At 40.5% G+C, this 18790-nt stretch overlaps 1 protein-coding gene across 1 annotated transcript in view; it reads left to right on the top strand.

Annotated features, from left to right (window-relative positions):
• Nucleotides 1-16269, top strand: part of SNRK (SNF related kinase) — a 74458-nt gene extending 58189 nt beyond the window's left edge. Inside the window, exons 3-6 of the mRNA XM_040433434.1 lie at nucleotides 5202-5343; nucleotides 8367-8579; nucleotides 8737-8871; nucleotides 12961-16269. Of these exons, the coding sequence (XP_040289368.1) occupies nucleotides 5202-5343; nucleotides 8367-8579; nucleotides 8737-8871; nucleotides 12961-14170 (1700 nt within the window). The 3' untranslated portion in view covers nucleotides 14171-16269. The remainder of the gene's footprint in view (nucleotides 1-5201; nucleotides 5344-8366; nucleotides 8580-8736; nucleotides 8872-12960) is intronic.
• Nucleotides 16270-18790: the final 2521 nt, after the last annotated feature.

The following is an 18790-nucleotide window of genomic DNA, read 5'->3' as shown; positions in this document are numbered from 1 at the left end:
TTATGTATATAATTCCACATGTGTTAATTCATAGTTTTGATGCCTTCATAGTCATGAAAATAAAGAAAACTCTTTGAATGAGAAGGTGTGTCCAAACTTTTGGTCTGTACTGTATGTACCTAAAGAGGGATGGGAAGTGGCAGGAGGCCTATAATGTAGTGTATTGGGATATGAGTGACACTATGAAAGCGGGGCGTGTAAGCTTGAGGGTAGTGGAGTGTTCCACTGTGGAACGCATCGCTGTTGTAGATGGGAAGTGGACAGAACCGGAATTACTTGTGCGTTCCATTGTGGAGCGCATCAAGATGAATCTGAGAATGGCTATGCGTTCCAGTGTGGAACGCATCACAATTGTAAAAATAGAGGGGCGCAGAGAGAACCAGAAGTCAGTGTGCGTTCTGTAGTGGAGCGCATAGAGATATGTGATGCCAGTGTTAAATGCCTGTGATGCGTGTGGGATATGGGGAGTGAAAATATGAGAGATGCTAATGGAATACAATATGTGGAGATGGAGGATTGTGTATATGGAGAGGTATCTGTATGTGAGTCAGTGTGAATGTATGGAAGTTATATATGCTGGATGATATAGTCAGTGTTTAGGGAATATGTTTGGGAATACAAATTAATTTAAAGTAGAGAAATGAGATAAATAGTGGAGAGAGACAAGACCATAGGAATAGATAAAAGAAAGAAGGAAGAAAGATAAAAAGGAATATTGAGAAATTGAATATAGAAAAAGGAATGTAGACAAATTTAAATAAGTAGGAAATTGAATTACGGTAACTAGAAAATAAGAGTAAAAGAAAAAAAAAGAGAAAATGAGAGATCCGAGCAGTACGGCAGAAAAAGGGAAACGAGATAGAAGTTACTAGAATTGGAATACAAGGATACAGTGGAAGTTGGCAATCGTGGTGGGGATCCGGTGTAGGATTCTAGTGCGTCTGTGAAGTAAAGGAGACCACGTTAATCCAGCTTATACAAATACAAGAATACAAGACATATGTGCATCATAAAAAAGCTTTTTTTATTAGGAGAGGCTTATTGGACCTTTAGACTAAACACTAGGAGGCCTACAGGTTTGAATCAGAGAAAATAACTTATGTATTTCTATCGGTGATCATATCCTTCTGGTCAGGGATAGATTGCAGTTTAGTTCTACGCCATTGTATATCTGAAGACTCTGTTGTATTTATCAGATTTTATTTCAGTTTTGTAAAATTGTGTCTGTCCCTATTCACATTGTGCGTTTTTTTTTTTTGTTTTTTTTTTTATTTATTATATGTTGCTCCATTTAGAGCAATGAGTTGGGTGGTGTGGGTGCTGTGTTGCAATAGGTGTGAACTTATGTCCTCCTTTATGACTGCCCTCAAAACTCACATGTGAGTTGCATAACAGGTGGTTTTGATGTGATGGGGGTTAATTTTGATTTGATCTTGCCTCCCCACCCCCCATTTCCTGTGGGGGTTGGGGTTTCTGGTGGGACTTTAAATTTCCCCACTTCAACATCAACCTAAGTTACAACTAAGGACATTGTGTCCGAAACGTGTAAACGATCGCACGGTTTAAGGATTTGTCTGTATATGGATTAATGTTACGTCAATAAAGAGGAAGATTTTACTGAAAAACATTACAGTGCCGGAAACCTTTCTTTCTAATGTTCCAAGGACTACCTGTTCATTCCGAGCACGTGCAGCATTTGTGAATAAGGGGAGTTGGATGTGTAAACCTAAACCTTTGAATATCAAAGCTAGAACCAGCCGTGGATCTCACATGGATCCAAAGATCTCCTCATTCTTTTCTCTCTTTTGCCCTGCTAGATTCTTTTCTGGCAGTGTGTCCTATCTGCTACGTCCCTCTCCCTGTCACAGCTCAGCTCCCTGTAACTGTCATAGCTTTCAACATGACATACAGCTGGTGGAAGCTGAAAGATGGAACTGAGCATGTGCGACCACCTCTGAGAATCTGTCACCTTAAAGTGCAGTCTGCATGCAGCATGTTATAAAGCAGGAGGCGCTGAGCAGATATATAACTTTGTAGGAAAAGATTCAGTAAAACTTGTAATTTATACATTTATATATTGTAATTTATACATTATATACCCATAGACTATAAGGGGCGTGATGGATCCGTGAACCCGGACAAAATAGAGCATGCATCCCTGCTAAAAACACTGACCCACGGACCGTGCTAAAACACTGATGTCTGAATACACACATTAAAATGAATGGGGACGTGTGCTGTCCGTGGAGAACATTTATAGCACACGTCCGTGAATGGGGCTTAAGTGTGTATACATGGATAGCTGTCAGTCACTGATGACACTTCCGCTGTGTACTGGTATTTATACATGGAGGGTCTTGAGTATACAATATAGAAAGAACAGGGCTATAAATGTATAAATTACAAGTTATCCCAAATCTGTTCCCACAAAACTATAGATCAGTCTGCTCAGCTCCTCCTGCTCTATAACAAGGTGCCTGCAGCTCAAACACCATGTTCAATGTGACGGGTTCCCTTTAAGACAGTCCGTACAGTACATGTTGAGGTTTTGTTAAGGTGTTCTGATGAAGTTTTGAAGTTAAAGCCAGGTGTGGATTAATAAAGAGTCAATCTTTCCTTTATATGTGTCCTCCGTTTATAATCCACACCAGATTTTGGCTTAAAAAACTGCATCTAAAAATCAGATCAAAACCTGAACATGTACAGGCAGCCTTAGGCTAGGTTCACATCTGCAGCTGAGATTCCTTTAGGAGCCTCCGTTGTAGATTCTGGAAAAAGACTAAATATTTTGTCCAGCAGAATGCCATTATCCATGCCACAAACCAGACGGACCCTATTATACTTAATGGGATCTGTCATGCGCCAGCAGGATCCGGCATATGCTAGATCCAGCGATGATGGTTTTCTCTTCCTATGCCGGAACAGAAAACTGGAGTTTTTTCTCAGATGTGAACTCCGCCTTAGGCCTCATGCACACGACCGTTGTTTTGGTCCGCATCCGAGCCGCCGTTTTTGCGGCTTGGATGCGAACCCATTCACTTCAATGGGGTGCAAAAGATGCGGACAGCACTCCGTGTGCTGTCCGCATCCGTTGCAGCGTTCCGTGGCCCCGCAAAAAAAAAATATAGCATGTCCTATTCTTGTCCGTTTTGGCCAATGAATAGTGCTACTAAAAAATTTAGGTCTAGCTCCAGCCTTAGGGCTCATGCACATGACCGTTGTTGTTTTGCGGTCCGTTTTTCACAGATCCGTTGTTCCGTATCTAAGGTTTTTTTTCCTCTGATTTAAGTCTTCTTCCGTTACGTTATTCCACAAAAAATATCCATATGGTTTCCGTATGCGATCCGTTTTTTGCGGATCAGAAACAGTAACTTATCAATCACCATGAGCAATATGGGCTGGGCATAGCATTTCTACAGTATGGATCCGCAAAATGCGGATGACATACGGATCTGTTCAGTGTGCGTTCCGTAATTTTTTGCGGACAAGATTAGGCATTTTTTATTATAGTGCCAGCGATTTGCGGTCCGTGTCTGTGTTTTGCGGATCTGCAAAACACTTACGGACGTGTGAATGGACCCTAATACTGATGTACATGGTACATCTTTGTTGATTTGCTGCTTAAAATGCAAAGGCAACATCGTGGTGAAATCTTCTCATTGTACATTCTGCACTGCTGTGCTCTGTGTCTCCATTCAGATCCACTAACACAAAGAAGTTCTTGCAAATGCCACACGCATTTAAGGAAATTTGGAGTCAGACTTGTACTGTAGTGTGAATGAATCTCAGGTCATGAGAGTGATTGATTTACTGAGGAGTAGTAAAAGGCACTGCTAGGTTTAGGGTTTGCAGCAATACCATGTGTCAGACACAACTTGAGGGCCTTCTGGATCATTTTTGAAGCTCTGCCACTTTAAGAATTTCAATTAAATGCCCGTTATGTATTCAAACCCTGGCTGTTTGATGGGTGTGTGCGTAAATACATTACAACATACTGTTTGTTACAAAGTTTAGGCTCTTTCAGAAGATATGTTCAGAAGAAAGGTTAACTTCCTCTTCACATGGCTGTTGCAATACCAACTTTTTTTTTTTTTTTTTGTACTTTTCTCGTCCTAATATCCATCATTGGTAGAAGTCCACTGGATTATTTCAGATGACAGGTAATTGCCGCCACATTTCTATTACCGCAGGCCTTTTTCTCTTGAAGCAGATTCCTCAGCAAAAGTAGTGTGAATATGAAGTTTTAGTCTGCTAGGTTATGCTCCTGCATGTGCCGAGGAGGCGGGGCTTCCACTTTGAAGTACTCTGCATTGAGCCACTTTACAGCCCCTTTCTCCTGCTCTGAGTACTGGTCTCCTAGTTGGATTCTGCAGCTGTTACTCAGCAGAGGGGAGGGAGGGGCTATAAAGCAACACAATGCAGAGAGTACTCCACAGCAAAAGCTTGCCTTCAGGGCACTTACAGAAGATTGCAGAATAAAATACCATATTCACACTACTCCTGGTAATAAAAGCTCAACAAAAGGCATGTTTGTCCTGCACTTTCCAGACCCTACTTAGTGCTGTCATAAGTTTAGCATGGTCAAAACAGCTGACAGACTCTCTCATTCACATGACCCTATTCGGGATCCGTTTTAGTTTCATATCGAAAAGGTCCTGAATACGGTGACAGTGTTAGGGCTAATGCACCTATTCAGAATTCCCAACGTGCAAATCCTAATTTCACTGGCTCATTATATCCACTTACCTTGAATTTTTATAAGGAGACACACCACACTGGGTGTTCACGAGCAAAAATAATTGTAGCATTCTCCGTCACGTGCTGCCTCGTGGACCATGTTCTTCCATATTTTCTGAATGAAGATGTACTCTTGTACTAAGAATGAGCTTTAGTTATTTCTGGCCATTGAATAGGCCTTAAAAGGAATCAGTCACATTAAAGCCTCATGCACACGACCATATCTGTTTTTTATTCCACAAATCACAGATTTGCAAAACACGGATACTGGCTGTGCGTACCTCACATTTTCCCTTTCCGCACATCCTCTCCAATGTTTAAGAATGCCTATTCCATGCTGCAAAATGGACAAGAATAGGACAAAGTTCTATCTTTTGTGTGGGAAAGCGGATATGGACAGCAGAAAGTGATATGTAGGCATTGTCAAGGCTAATAATATTAACTTGATTCTTCTATTATTTCAGATATTTGGAGTCTTGGTGTCATCCTGTTCATGCTGGTGTGTGGGACTCCTCCATTCCAAGAAGCCAATGACAGTGAAACGCTTACAATGATCATGGACTGTAAATATACGGTGCCCAAGCATGTGTCCAAAGAGTGTAAAGAGTAAGTACTAGATTAAATTGCAGGAGCAATGGTGTTATATGGTGTCAAACATACTGAAAACAACTTGTTTTGGGCATAGCATTTAGATTGAGGGCCTTTGATTGGGATCGCCTAATGATTCCAGAATAATGGAGCTTGGTAGAGAGCTGCAGATCACTTTTGGGACCCCCCATGCAATGTAGAAGAACTTATTGTAATTAGAAATAATGGGACAGCTCACAACCACTATGGCTGTATAAAATATTCTTAATTTTAGGAGTTGTTGCATCAATACAGAAGTAATTTTTTTGTATTTTAAAGCATCTAAGTAATAGATCATTCATAGACCTCAATAGAAAATGGCTCTATTTGGAGCAAAAACATGTAGCCATCAGATATAACATGTTGGGCAATAATAAATTCTGAATAACCCGACAAGCTTTTTTTTTTTTTTTGGTAGCGCCGCATTTCTTTACTTTTTTTGTTTTTTAAACTGCAGCATAGTGAGGAGTTTTCCCATGGACTTTTTTATCGGCAGAAAAATGTAAAAAAAAAAACAAGTAAAACATTTTGTGACCAAAAAAGGCACCCCAAAAATCATTTGTAAAAACTCACGATTTTCATGGTGTTTTCTACAAGCCAGAAAATCCTCTGGAAGCATGGGCTACCAAGCATCTCGCAGAGCAAAAAACTATGATTAGTGCATTTCTGATGGATTATGACGGTGTCCAATTTAGCACTTTCACAGAATCCACTGTTTAAAACTTAAAGGGGTTGTCTGACTTCAGTAAGTGGCATTTATCATGTAGAGAAGGTTAATACAAGCCACTTACTAATGTATTGCGATTGTCCATATTGCTTCCTTTGCTGGCTGGATTCATTTTTCCATATACTGCTCGTTTCCATGGTAACAACCACCCCTCAGTCCATCAGCAGTGGTCGTGCTTGCACACTATAGGCCGGGACCGTGGTAGCGCACATAGACTTTTTCCTATAGTGTGCAAGCACGACCACCACTGCTGGATTTAAAGGGTGATCATAACCATGGAAACAAGCAGTGTATAATGTGATGGAAAAATTAATGTAGCCAGCAAAGGAAGCAATATGGACAATCACAGTACATTAGGAAGTGTCTTGTATTAACTTTCTCTACATGATAAATGCCATTTGCTGAAGTGAGACAACCCCTTTTAAAATAAGGGGGAGGGGGAAATGGGTAGTGAACAATCTCACCCAGTCTCACACAAACGGTTAAATCGACACACAAGCAAATGGTCCTTCACTGCATCAACAGGGCACATGTTAGCAGTAAGTGCCCCATTGTGGGCCGGGCAATTGCCAATTTCTATCTCCTTACAGCTGGTCCTCTCTGTGGTTCATCTTCTATTAAGTATGGGAACATTTGTTTGTATATCGATTTATCTGTTTGTTGTTTAAGAGGATTCCCCCTCCTCTCTAATGGTCGCTTGAGGAACCCTGTAGGGGACGACACAGGGACAGAATAGTGTAGGGTGATCTTAGGGCACAGACCGGGTAAGCTTGTGTTCTGTGGTGGTTTCCCCTTGCAGGGTGCCCCCCAGAGATAGAGGTTTAGGTGATATTTGTAAGGTGTAATCCTTTGTATACCAAATGTCATGTAAATTCTACAGGGTGGGCCATTTATATGGATACACCTTAATAAAATGGGAATGGTTGGTGATATTAACTTCCTGTTTGTGGCACATTAGTATATGTGAGGGGGGAAACTTTTCAAGATGGGTGGTGACCATGGCGGCCATTTTGAAGTCGGCCATTTTGAATCCAACTTTTGTTTTTTCAATAGGAAGAGGGTCATTTGACACATCAAACTTATTGGGAATTTCACAAGAAAAACAATGGTGTGCTTGGTTTTAACGTAACTTTATTCTTTCATGAGTTATTTACAAGTTTCTGATCACTTACAAAATGTGTTCAATGTGCTGCCCATTGTGTTGGATTGTCAATGCAACCCTCTTCTCCCACTCTTCACACACTGATAGCAACACCGCAGGAGAAATGCTAGCACAGGCTTCCAGTATCCGTAGATTCAGGTGCTGCACATCTCGTATCATCTGAAGGCAATCGTCTATGCTGTGAAGATACAAGATGTGCAGCACCTGAAACTACGGATACTGGAAGCCTGTGCTAGTATTTCTCCTGCGGTGTTGCTAGCAGTGTGTGAAGAGTGGGAGAAGAGGGTTGCATTGACAATCCAACACAATGGGCAGCACATTGAACACATTTTGTAAGTGGTCAGAAACTTGTAAATAACTCATGAAAGAATAAAGTTACGTTAAAACCAAGCACACCATTGTTTTTCTTGTGAAATTCCCAATAAGTTTGTGTCACATGACCCTCTTCCTATTGAAAAAACAAAAGTTGGATTCAAAATGGCCGACTTCAAAATGGCCGCCATGGTCACCACCCATCTTGAAAATTTCCCCCCTCACATATACTAATGTGCCACAAACAGGAAGTTAATATCACCAACCATTCCCATTTTATTAAGGTGTATCCATATAAATGGCCCACCCTGTAGAATAGTGGTAAAAACAATCTAATTTATTATAAAGACTATTTTTTGAGGCCTCCACAGTCTCTGGTTGTATGATCTTATTTCATAGTTTATCTAGGCGACTTTAGCGCCATGTTTTCTGTGACAGATAAGGCTTTTATGTTCTTTCACGCAGTGGTTTTTATAGCTCACATTCTTTTTAATGGTTCAACCTTGTCTAAATAGTGAGACAATGAAATGGGCTTACTTTTACTTATCATATTGATTAGACATTTTACTATTTAACCTTGTTTAAAGGCTTCTGCTAACTGTTGTAGAAGTATGGAAGAAGAAGGGATACAATTATATTGGAGGACTCCTCAAAGTCAGATGTTTCCCCAACCTTTTAAATATTCACAATAAATGTCTGATGCGAGTAAAACGTTACATGGGTATATCCGCTCAGATGTGTGCATGTGGTTTCCTACCTGTTCAGTTTACCATTCTTATGTTTTGTCACTTGTATTCCCAGCCTGATCACACGTATGCTCCAGAGAGATCCCAAGCGAAGAGCATCTCTAGAGGAAATTGAAAACCATCCTTGGCTCCAAGGAGTTGATCCGTCACCTGCGACAAAATATAACATTCCTTTAGTGTCCTACAAAAACCTCTCTGAGGAGGAACACAACAGCATTATACAGAGGATGGTTCTAGGCGACATAGCAGATCGGGATGCCATTGTTGAGTAAGTGGTTACTGCCGCTTCCCTGAGGGATTGTTGTCTGATGTGTGAGCTAAAATTTGATATGTTGCCATGTTTTATAGATATGTACAGATTTTGCTGCATTTCCTAATATGTATGGGCTTTACTTGTTTTCACTCGATGTGTTTTTGTTCCTCAGTGCTTTGGAAACCAACAAGTACAACCACATCACGGCCACCTACTTCTTGTTGGCTGAGAGGATATTGAGAGAGAAGCAAGAAAAGGAGATCCAAACACGGTCTGCCAGTCCCAGTAACATCAAAGCCCAATTCAGGTACTGATCTTAGCATTTCTGTCACATTGACTGCAAATCCGCAAGCTTGTGCCACGGAAACTAACTGAATACAGTTAAAAAAGCTGTCTTTAGGTGGCCATAGCCACCAGATTTTTCTTGGTGGATCCCATCATTTCAGCCAGGTTCATTAGTATTCAAATGTCTATAGAGGCTGGATGATCATCCTCTGATGTTCCCATTGATGGAAGCTAGGCTCCAAAAGGTTGGATGGATCCTATGATTTTTTTTTTCCTAGTGGTGCTATAGTTTTTTTGGAACTATTGAATAAATATGCATGTGTGGTTGACCACTATAGCAGGCCGATGAGCATTTTAGTGCCTATGGGTGCTTTTATATTTGTGGCCCTGAATTTTAGAATACTCGTTATCTGTTGATGATCATGGCCAGTCACATTGAGTCTCAGCCTTGTAAAGCTTAGTTTTCATTTATTCAGTAGTTTCCACTGTCCAGATGGGGAAAAAAACTGTTGATGAATTGATTAAAAACACAAAAGCTGAAATGTAAGAGTGAATATGATAAACGTGGCCTTCCGGGTCCATCCCTTTTGTGTCGCAAAAGATAGGACATGTCCTATCTTCGGCCACATCTTGTGGATCACGGACCCGTTGAAGTCAATGGGTCCCCACCGTGAAGCGGAGTGCACAGTGCCAGTACCTGTGTTTTGCGGATCCGCGGTTTGCCTCTGTGTGAATGCAGCTTAAGGCGGAATTCAGATAGATGATAGGAAACTGGTCTGGGTTCCAGATGGTGGACACAGATGATTATTTTAAACTTCCGTGAATGAGTCTTCACTCTTGTGAATTGGGATGTGAAACTACCCATTGACTTTAATGGATCAGTGTTCAGTCCGGGTCTTGTCCGTGCTAAACTCTAAGAGCGTTCACACTACTGTCAGAAGCCCCTTTAGTTTAGTTTAGAGGGTAACAATTGCATACGCAGCACTGTTCTTGTCAAAATGACGGACACCACAGCAGAACCCCAGTGTACTTCATTATAAGACATTGGTGTCTGTTAGGCGCCTTTGGTGTGCGCCAAACCACCATCACCATTATAGTTTTCATTAGAATGAAAACCATGATAGTGGTGTGAACGGAGCCTAATTTGTGATTTCCCTGATACCTGTTTAGACATATGAAACATAGGATGGGCAGCACCAATTATCAAAGCCAATGAGTGCTACCAGCATGTATTCACTGACATACAAAAAGAGAAAACAGATGCACACCATATAACATTATTAAAGTTCAGATATATCAATAGGCAAGACAAGTACAAAAGATTTCATGAATAAATCCCTAATAAATTAACAAAAGTGACCAGCACAGAAGAGATCATATAAACCCCAAATGTGTTTACAGACAGAAATAGAACTCATTGTGACATCAAGTAAACAGGAATCAATAAATTGTATAAAATATAAAAATACTATACTATATAGCCAAATGTTATAGAAGACCTCTTTCAAAGTGTAGTGGGGCTGGACCCCCGATGTACCACATCCATAAGTTATGTGGCTTCCAGCCTCACTACACTTTGGTGGAGGACTTCTTCTAGCACTTTGTTGATTCCTGTACATTTGTTGTTACACTATATTATGAGTTTATTTATGCATTTAAATACATTTGGACTTTGTGTGATATCTTCTTTCTCTGACATCATTCCTTGGTTCTATTGTGTTGTGGGGGGGGGATCTTCTCATACAAGTAATTCTTTGAGACCTTCAGGTCTTCTTTGTCCAATAAAGCTTTTAATAAATTTATATGGTGTGCATCTGTTTTTGGAATGTATTTTCCTCTTTTTTTTATGTCGTTCCTTGATGCCTCTTGACAGTCATAGAGTGAAATTCTGACACTCCAAGACTGCTACGAGAGGCAGGAAACTGCATACAGATTTAGGTGGGTTGAAGTTTCCTGGGGAAACTGTGTATTCTTGTCCATTTTGCGGTCAAGAATAGGCATTTCTACAATGGGCCACCCATTCCGTTCCGCAAATTGCAGAAGGCACACGGGCGGCTTCTGTTTTTTGCGGATCCGCGGTTTGTGGACTGCAAAAAACAGAATGGTTGTGTGCATGAGGCCTAATAATAAGTACTCACTCTATTCCCTTGAAGGGAGCGAGTACTTGAAATGACACTACGCCGCTGTTGCAAGAGAGCTGATGCGTGGTGTAATGAAGAGAAAGCAGCACTTGCATGGAGTGCTGCCTCCTCTTCAAACAGCTGATCGGCGCAGATTAGATATTGATGACCTAGGTCATCAATATAAAAACCCTGCACAACCCCTTTAAAGGCAGGTTGGTTTCTCTGTGCTAATTTTTCTTCTTGCACACCGCTGTTTGTCTACAAGTTTGACTAACCGTTGTTCTAACAAATTGGCATCATGGTGGTGAACCTGAGAGCTAATTTTTTTTTTCCCTTCTCCCCCCCCCCCCCCCTTTTTTTTTTTTCTTTTCTTTTCTTTTTCTGCTTCAGCTGGTATATTATATAGTTTTATTTCTGTTCTGTGTATGTACTGAATCTTTACAATGCAAATATGTGACTGCTTTCCAGTTCTCTGGTGCTTATTTGTATCATAGCAACTGGAAGTGGCCTAGCAAAGGGCAGAGACTGGCCAGGCTCTTGTGATTGTTCGCATTTTGCCCATTAAGTGAGCACTGTAATCAAGTAACGTCAGTATAAATCTGCCTCAGATAGAACACAGGCCCTTGCACGTGTCTAATGGCAGAAAAAAAAATCACAAATAGCATTTGCTGTGCTGAGTCTTAATTTATGTAATTCTGCCTTATGCCCATTTATTTTACAGTTGATTGATAAAATTGTAGCTCTGCAGGGAACCCAGTCCGTCTGTGACCACAATGTACAGTAGGCAGCAATAATTTACAATCCATTCATTGAAAACTATTGCTTAGAACTCTTAAATACAGATGAGCGAATTTCCACTTATGACATTCGTTCACACTTCGTATGATGGTAAAAGGTGAATTGCGTTATGGATTCCGTTACCACGGACCATAACGCAATTCTATGACTGAATGCCTTTAGAGGCATTCCGTTATTCATTCCGTCATGATAGAAGTCTATGGGCTGCAAAACGGAACCGTCAAGAGAACTCCCCTGCATAACGGAAATGGGACGGATCCGTTTTGCAGCCCATAGACTTCTATTGTGACGAAAAAAAATATACCCAGAAAATAGCACTCCATGCAGTGTTATACCAAATACTACAAACTTTATTGAACCACAGAGTATATGCAAACAAACTATAAAATCACAAATGGGCAGTATGCCACCAAGGCCTAACTACAGGTGGACTAAATAAAGTGCAGGTGCTAATGCTACCAATCGACAATCCAGAGTGGAATACTATAATAACAATTAAACACGGTACAAAAATAACCAGGATTCGTACAGCCAATAGTGGCAGTCGCAAGCTCAACACATTTTGGTTTTGGCTTCATCTGGGACAGACCATTGCAAATTCAGTGCACTGAAGGATGTGGCCAGCACCACAAAGCTGAGGTTCCGGGCCCTGCCTCTCGGTACACAGAAGTCCTCATTTAGATAGTGTTTTTTTTTTTTTTTTTTTTTAGGGATGCTGCAAACCCCAGACAGGTATCATTTCAATCAGCAGGATGAGCTTCACTAGGCAGTAAGCCTGGTTTAATAGGGTTGTTAGCACCTCTGAAAGGTCTTTAAGAAATACTAATTTGAATATCTAGGGGTTAATTGGCTGGTAAGATATTATTATTATTATTATTATTATTATTATTTTATAATTTTTTTATATTTTTTTTTAGAGGTGTCAAAATGTCTTAAAGACACTGATCTCCCAAAGCTTCTGGTACAATACTTCCTACATTGCCCGCTAGTGTCTACTTTTTGGTCCCTCTCAACACAGAAATGTGACCAATCGCCAATCATTGGTTGAGGCAGGTCACAAGACCAACAGGGGGCCCAGGGAAGCATTGGAACAGAGGCATCTGGGATCATTGTGGGGAGTATGACTTAATTAATTTTTTAAGCCATTTTGTAACAAATTTTTACAATAACTCTAAAAATTTGTTCCTTAGGCAATCATGGCCCACAAAGATTGATGTTCCACAAGACTTGGAGGATGATCTGACGGCCTCTCCACTGGCCCACGTGAGTGTCCCAGCAACATCAGCACGAAGTGCAGAAAATGTGCTGAATGGCCATAGAAATAAAGGCCTTGTGGAACCACTGAAAAAGGAGGATGTGCCAGATTTTTCTGGACCAGCAACTTCAGGAATAACTCCTGTGGCCCTGAACCCATCAACAAGTGGAAGGAAATGTCTTTTCAGAGTAGAGGAAGACGAGGAGGAAGATGAAGAAGATAAGAAGCCTGTTCAACTATCCACACAAGTTGTTTTGCGCCGCAAGCCCTCTGTTACAAATCGCCTAACATCCAGGAAGAGTGCCCCAGTGCTCAACCAGATCTTTGAAGAAGGAGAGTCTGATGATGAGTTTGATATGGATGAAAATCTTCCCCCAAAGCTGAGTAGATTAAAAATGAACATAGCATCTCCTGGTACTGTGCATAAAAGATACCACAGAAGGAAAAGCCAAGGTCGGGGCTCAAGCTGTAGCAGCTCAGAAACGAGTGATGATGACTCTGAGAGCAGGAGGCGTCTGGATAAAGATAGTGGCTTTACCTATTCGTGGCACAGAAGAGACAGCAGTGAAGGTCCTCCAGGAAATCAAGGTGATGGGGGAGGACAAAGTAAACCAAGTAATGGAAGTACAGGTGTTGACAAAACTAGTCCAAGTGATAACAAAGGAGGTGGCAGTCCGTCTAGTACTTCGGGAGGTAACACCAACAATTCTTCTGGGAACAGCCGTAACTGCGCTGGTTCTGGGAACTCAGTGCAACAGTCTTCAAGAACCGCAGGAGAACTTGTAGAGAGCCTGAAACTCATGGGTTTGTGTTTGGGCTCCCAACTCCATAATGGAGCCAAGTATATAATTGACCCTCAAAATAACCTGTCATTTTCAAGTGTCAAAGTGCAGGAGAAGTCTAGCTGGAAGATGTGCATCAGCTCCAGTGGCACTGCCAGTAAAACGGCACCTACTGGCAGTATAAAATTATTCTCTGGCCAAATGTCAGACACTGCTCATGAACTAGAACTTCTGAAGAGCAAGAACTTTAAGAACAATGTTTTACAGCTACCTCTTTGCGAAAAAACAATATCTGTGAATATCAAGCGGAAGGAGGGACTACTGTGTACTGCTAGTCAGGCCAGCTGTTGCCATGTGATATAACAGTTGCTTGCTGTACATAGCAGTGTGACACCATTGTTCAAGGCTGAGAACATTTACTGTTTTTTGTCTATGCCATTTTTGTCGTCTTATTTTTTTAATTTTTTTTAGGTGGGCTTCATGGGCAATTATTTATTACTGTTTTATTTGGTTTTTGCCGGGTAGATCAGCAGCACATTGTATTTCTATGCATGCTGCTCGCTGACACGTTTTTTTGTAGCTCATCCTGACTATTTTTACTGTGTAAATTTCAATTGTTTTAACAAAAACAAAAAGAAATCACTTTGAGTGTGACCTTCAAACATATTTTGTGAGGAGCACTTAAATCTCATTTTCAGCACTTAAGCTAAGGAGAACTTTTTTAGGTTTCCTTATTCGCATAATTCCAGTCCTTACTATTGTGATTGTTGTGTGTCTGAGAGAGAACCAAAGCAATAATGTTATGTTGTAGAAATCCTTCTCTAGGGTGGTCTTATATATTCCAAGGCTTGCACAAATTAAACATGCACTGAAATGCAGTGTTCCAAGACATTTAAGTCCCTTAATTGTCCTACAACTATCAGAATCTGCTTCGAACCACCCTAGAATTTGAAGTATTGTCCAAAAAGATTATGGCAACCTTCACTTTTATTTTTACACAAATGAAGACAATCCTGTGAGCCTCAGTACAGGTTTACTTGATCCCACTAAATGGTTTCCTTGATACATAATGAACCACTACCGTGTGGTTGTTTACATAGCCAGGTAGGTCTCAGAATTCTTTAATGCTTCTGTTGTCGAACCGTTATGTAAAATCATTTTCCATATATGATCTTGTACTATAACGTATCTATAAATATAATTTTTTTAAAGAAACAAATAGACATAATTTTAATTAGAACAAAAAAACATAATGTGTTTATACAAATGATTTATTTCTGCTTTGTATTAGGAAATCTATTTAATTCTGAAGTAGTCCAACACATCTAATGTCCATGAATCTGTTTTTCAGTAGAGATGTTTAGTCATAGAACTACTTACAAAGGTGGAACATTTTTTTTTGTGGTGAGATTTAATCTAATTACTTCTGGAAACTGGTACTTATAATGAATGTACTCCTTTAAAAAGCAGTATTTCCATGTTGACTTTTATGGTATATCTACAGAATACCCCATAAATGTCTGATAGGTGCAAGTCTCCACCTTTGGGACCTGTAGCTATCTTGAGAACGGGATTTCTCTCTTAACCTGTATGGGAGTTCCGAAAATAGCTGAGCATGCTTACTCAACCTTACCATAGAAATGAAGTGGTGGCCGTGCATGCGCTTCTTTCTAAATTCACTTTTATGGATTTAGGAAAATTGCAAAGTAAGCCTACCCCAATTCCCAAGGTGGTACGCACACCTATGGGACATTTGTGGCATGTCGAGTGGGTAGGAGTAACCCTTTAACATCACACCGATATCGGGTCCATATTTTTTTTATATATCTTAAAGTTGAGTTTTTCTCAGAGCTCTAAATTCCCTGCATTAATATAGCTGAATGATAAAATTTTGTCTGTCTGAAAATAGATGGGGCATAATTCATAATGTTTTATAATTGTGTTCATTATATTAAAGGGTTTGTCTAAAGTTATAAGAATTAAAGGTACCTGCCGGAAATCTTTTAAAAGGCCCACTGTCAAATCTGCTGATGCATCGGTGAGCCCTGTCCGTCTTTGGCTGCAATAATCAGGAGTTGGTATGGCACGTCATTGTTGCACGAAAATTAAGTCACTGACTTCAGCAGTGATCATAGCATGTACAGCACATGACCGCTGAGACCAGTAATTGGTTGGCATGGCCACATAATTTTATGACACGTCAAGGCCTGTCGGGGACAGTCAGTGCGGCTGAGCATCTGACAACTGAGTACTGTTTGGTTTACTATATTATAAGGTTTGCTGCCAAAACTTTCAGTTTCTTCACTTTCGGAAACCTGTTTAACGTTTGCTATAAGCCACCTCTTGTGGTGGCTACAGGAAGCCAGAATTTTACCATTGAACTGCATACTTATCAAGGGGGTTTAGAGCTCTTTGCTACTTACGGGTCTGTTTTTCTCATACAAAGATGGACCTATTTAGATGGGGATAAAAAAAACGTTGTTGTTCAAGGGTGGACATCCACAGTAAAGAGCATCTGCCACCATGATCATAGTAACATCATTTGTAAGGCTGAAAAAAAGACATCTGTCCATCCATTTCAGACTGTTGTCCTGAAAAGTTGATCCAGAGGAAGGCAAAAAATTATTTCCTGACTCCAATCAAGCAATCAGAATAACTCCCTGGATCAACGACCCCTCTCTAGTAGCTATAGCCTGTAATATAATTACACTCCAGAGATACATCCCAGGCCCCTCAGGTACAGAGTTCCATAGTCTCACTGCTCTTACTGTAAAGAATCCTCTTGAATGTTTGTGTACAAACCTTCTTTCCACCAGACGCAGAGGATGTCCCCGCGTCAGTCCTGGGGATAAATAGATGATGGAAGAGATCTCTGTACTGACCTCTGATATATTTATACATGGTTATTAGATCGCCCCTCAGTCGTCTTTTTTTCTAAACCGAATAACCCTAATTTTGGGTACTGTAGTCCACCCATTCCCTCCTCTGAACTCTCTCTAGTTCTACTATGTCTGTCTTGTGCACTGATGCCCAAAATTGTACACAATTAAAATGTACGCAAACAGCTGAACCTTCCCCATTGAGGTGCAGTCTATCAATACGATAGAGCCTGTAGCTGAAAGCGAAGTTGTCCCGGTTCTCCAGTAACCCAAACCCCTCCTTCCTACACCAGTTCTTGAGCCACTGGTTTACTTCTCTAATCTCCCATTGTATTTCTGGTGTGGCTCATGGTACAGGAAGTATTTCAGAAAGTGGTACCTTTGCCCTAAACCTGCAATTGCCTTGTAGGGTTATTCATGATGGCTAAATTAAGACCTTTTTCTCTGCAATCGTTATGACCGTTGCAAATTAGGTGCTCGGACCACCGAGGGGCAGACCTAGCCCCTCGGAGAATCGCTTCGACTCCCAGTGATAGTGACGGGGCCAGACATTCTTATTGCTTCGATGCTTGGACCTGAAAATCTGCACATGTGATATTGCAGTGAGGTACTGCGTATGCAAGAGATTTCAGGCATTGGAGCAGTGAGGATGTCTGGCCCTATCAATATCACTGGGAGGTGAAGCCCTGCTCCAAGGGACTAGGCCAGCCCCTCGGTGCTCTAAGTACCTCATTTGTATATAACTAAAAATAAGATTTTTTTTCTGCAATGGTAATACCAACTGAGACAGGTCTCATTTTAGTCACCATGATCTACGCTGGTTTAATAGGGTTGATCATGGTGACAGAAGCTCTTAATGAGAAAACTTGCAATTTTAAACTATAAGACCTTTTAGAAGTGATTGCTTGCTGTGGATTAAAGAATATATTCCCTCTGCACTAGTTTTCTTTCTACTTATATCATCAAAGACTTTTCCAGCTGTTTCCCCCTGAATCAGCGCAGCTAGACTTTTAATGAGCTTGTTCCTTACTTTCTCATAGGATGCAGCAAATTCTATAGTAACTTTCCCTTACAAAATGGCTGCCTCTACAGTGTCTACTGTGAGGAATGGCAAAAGTTGTTCTCAATCCTTATATACTCTCTAAAGAAATGTAAGTGCTTGACATGTAGAAGGTAATGGATCTGGATATTCTGATGGAAATAAACCTTCTAATATATCGGTCCCTATGCAGACAACCAAAGACCTTCAACATGGACAGGAATTATGTAGTCCAACACTGGTTCCCTCATCTCTCCTGAATCCTTCATGAAACTTCACCTACTAAGCTGACACATGTACAGTTAGCATCAGCCATATAGCTTCATGACCAAATGGATAGACACATTTTAGCACGCGTATTTATTTATTACCCTTTACCATGGTAAAGCCATAGAAAGGTTTGGCTGAGGAGCCCTCAAGCGGGGATATGTTGTAAATGAATAGAGAGAGATATATCATTATATAAAGTGATACATTTTACTGTAATGTATAAAACGGCCATATTTTTTCTGTTACTAAAGGGCATTGGCAATAACTTATTTTGCAGCTGACTTTCCAAGCTTTGTAAATATGTTATATTATTTTTATGTGCAGCCTTGGAATGGCACTTTTTAATTCTCCCCATGCATCTGCTGTTTCCAACTGTTAATATATACATATGTATATACGGTGCTGACTTCTGAATGGCTGTGTCGACAGATTATGCTGCATATAGATGTATTATAATAGCCTTATTAGATATGTATGGTTGAAAGCGGGGTGTACAGCAGTTACTGTTTCTAAACTTGTTCACAAGTGAGTGTGTGCATGTGACGTCTGTCATGTTTCCTTGTTCTCTAAGTGGGAAGGAGAAATTTAAGCACTACATTACGATAATATTGGACCAAACTATTAGCGTGCTCTGAACCTTTCTTGTACCCTCGATTGTCTTCAGAAGTTGCATATAGTTACATTAGTGTACCAATTAAATATTGTGAAAATCAATGAAGTCTTGTATTTTTCCTGTATGTGTATATGATGTAACTGGCAACAATATGTAGCTGAAGATCTAAAATCCTATGTAGG

Source organism: Bufo bufo, chromosome 5 (genome assembly GCF_905171765.1).
Source record: "Bufo bufo chromosome 5, aBufBuf1.1, whole genome shotgun sequence".
Classification (NCBI taxonomy): Eukaryota; Metazoa; Chordata; class Amphibia; order Anura; family Bufonidae; genus Bufo; species Bufo bufo.
This window is presented reverse-complemented; position numbering and strand designations above follow the sequence as displayed.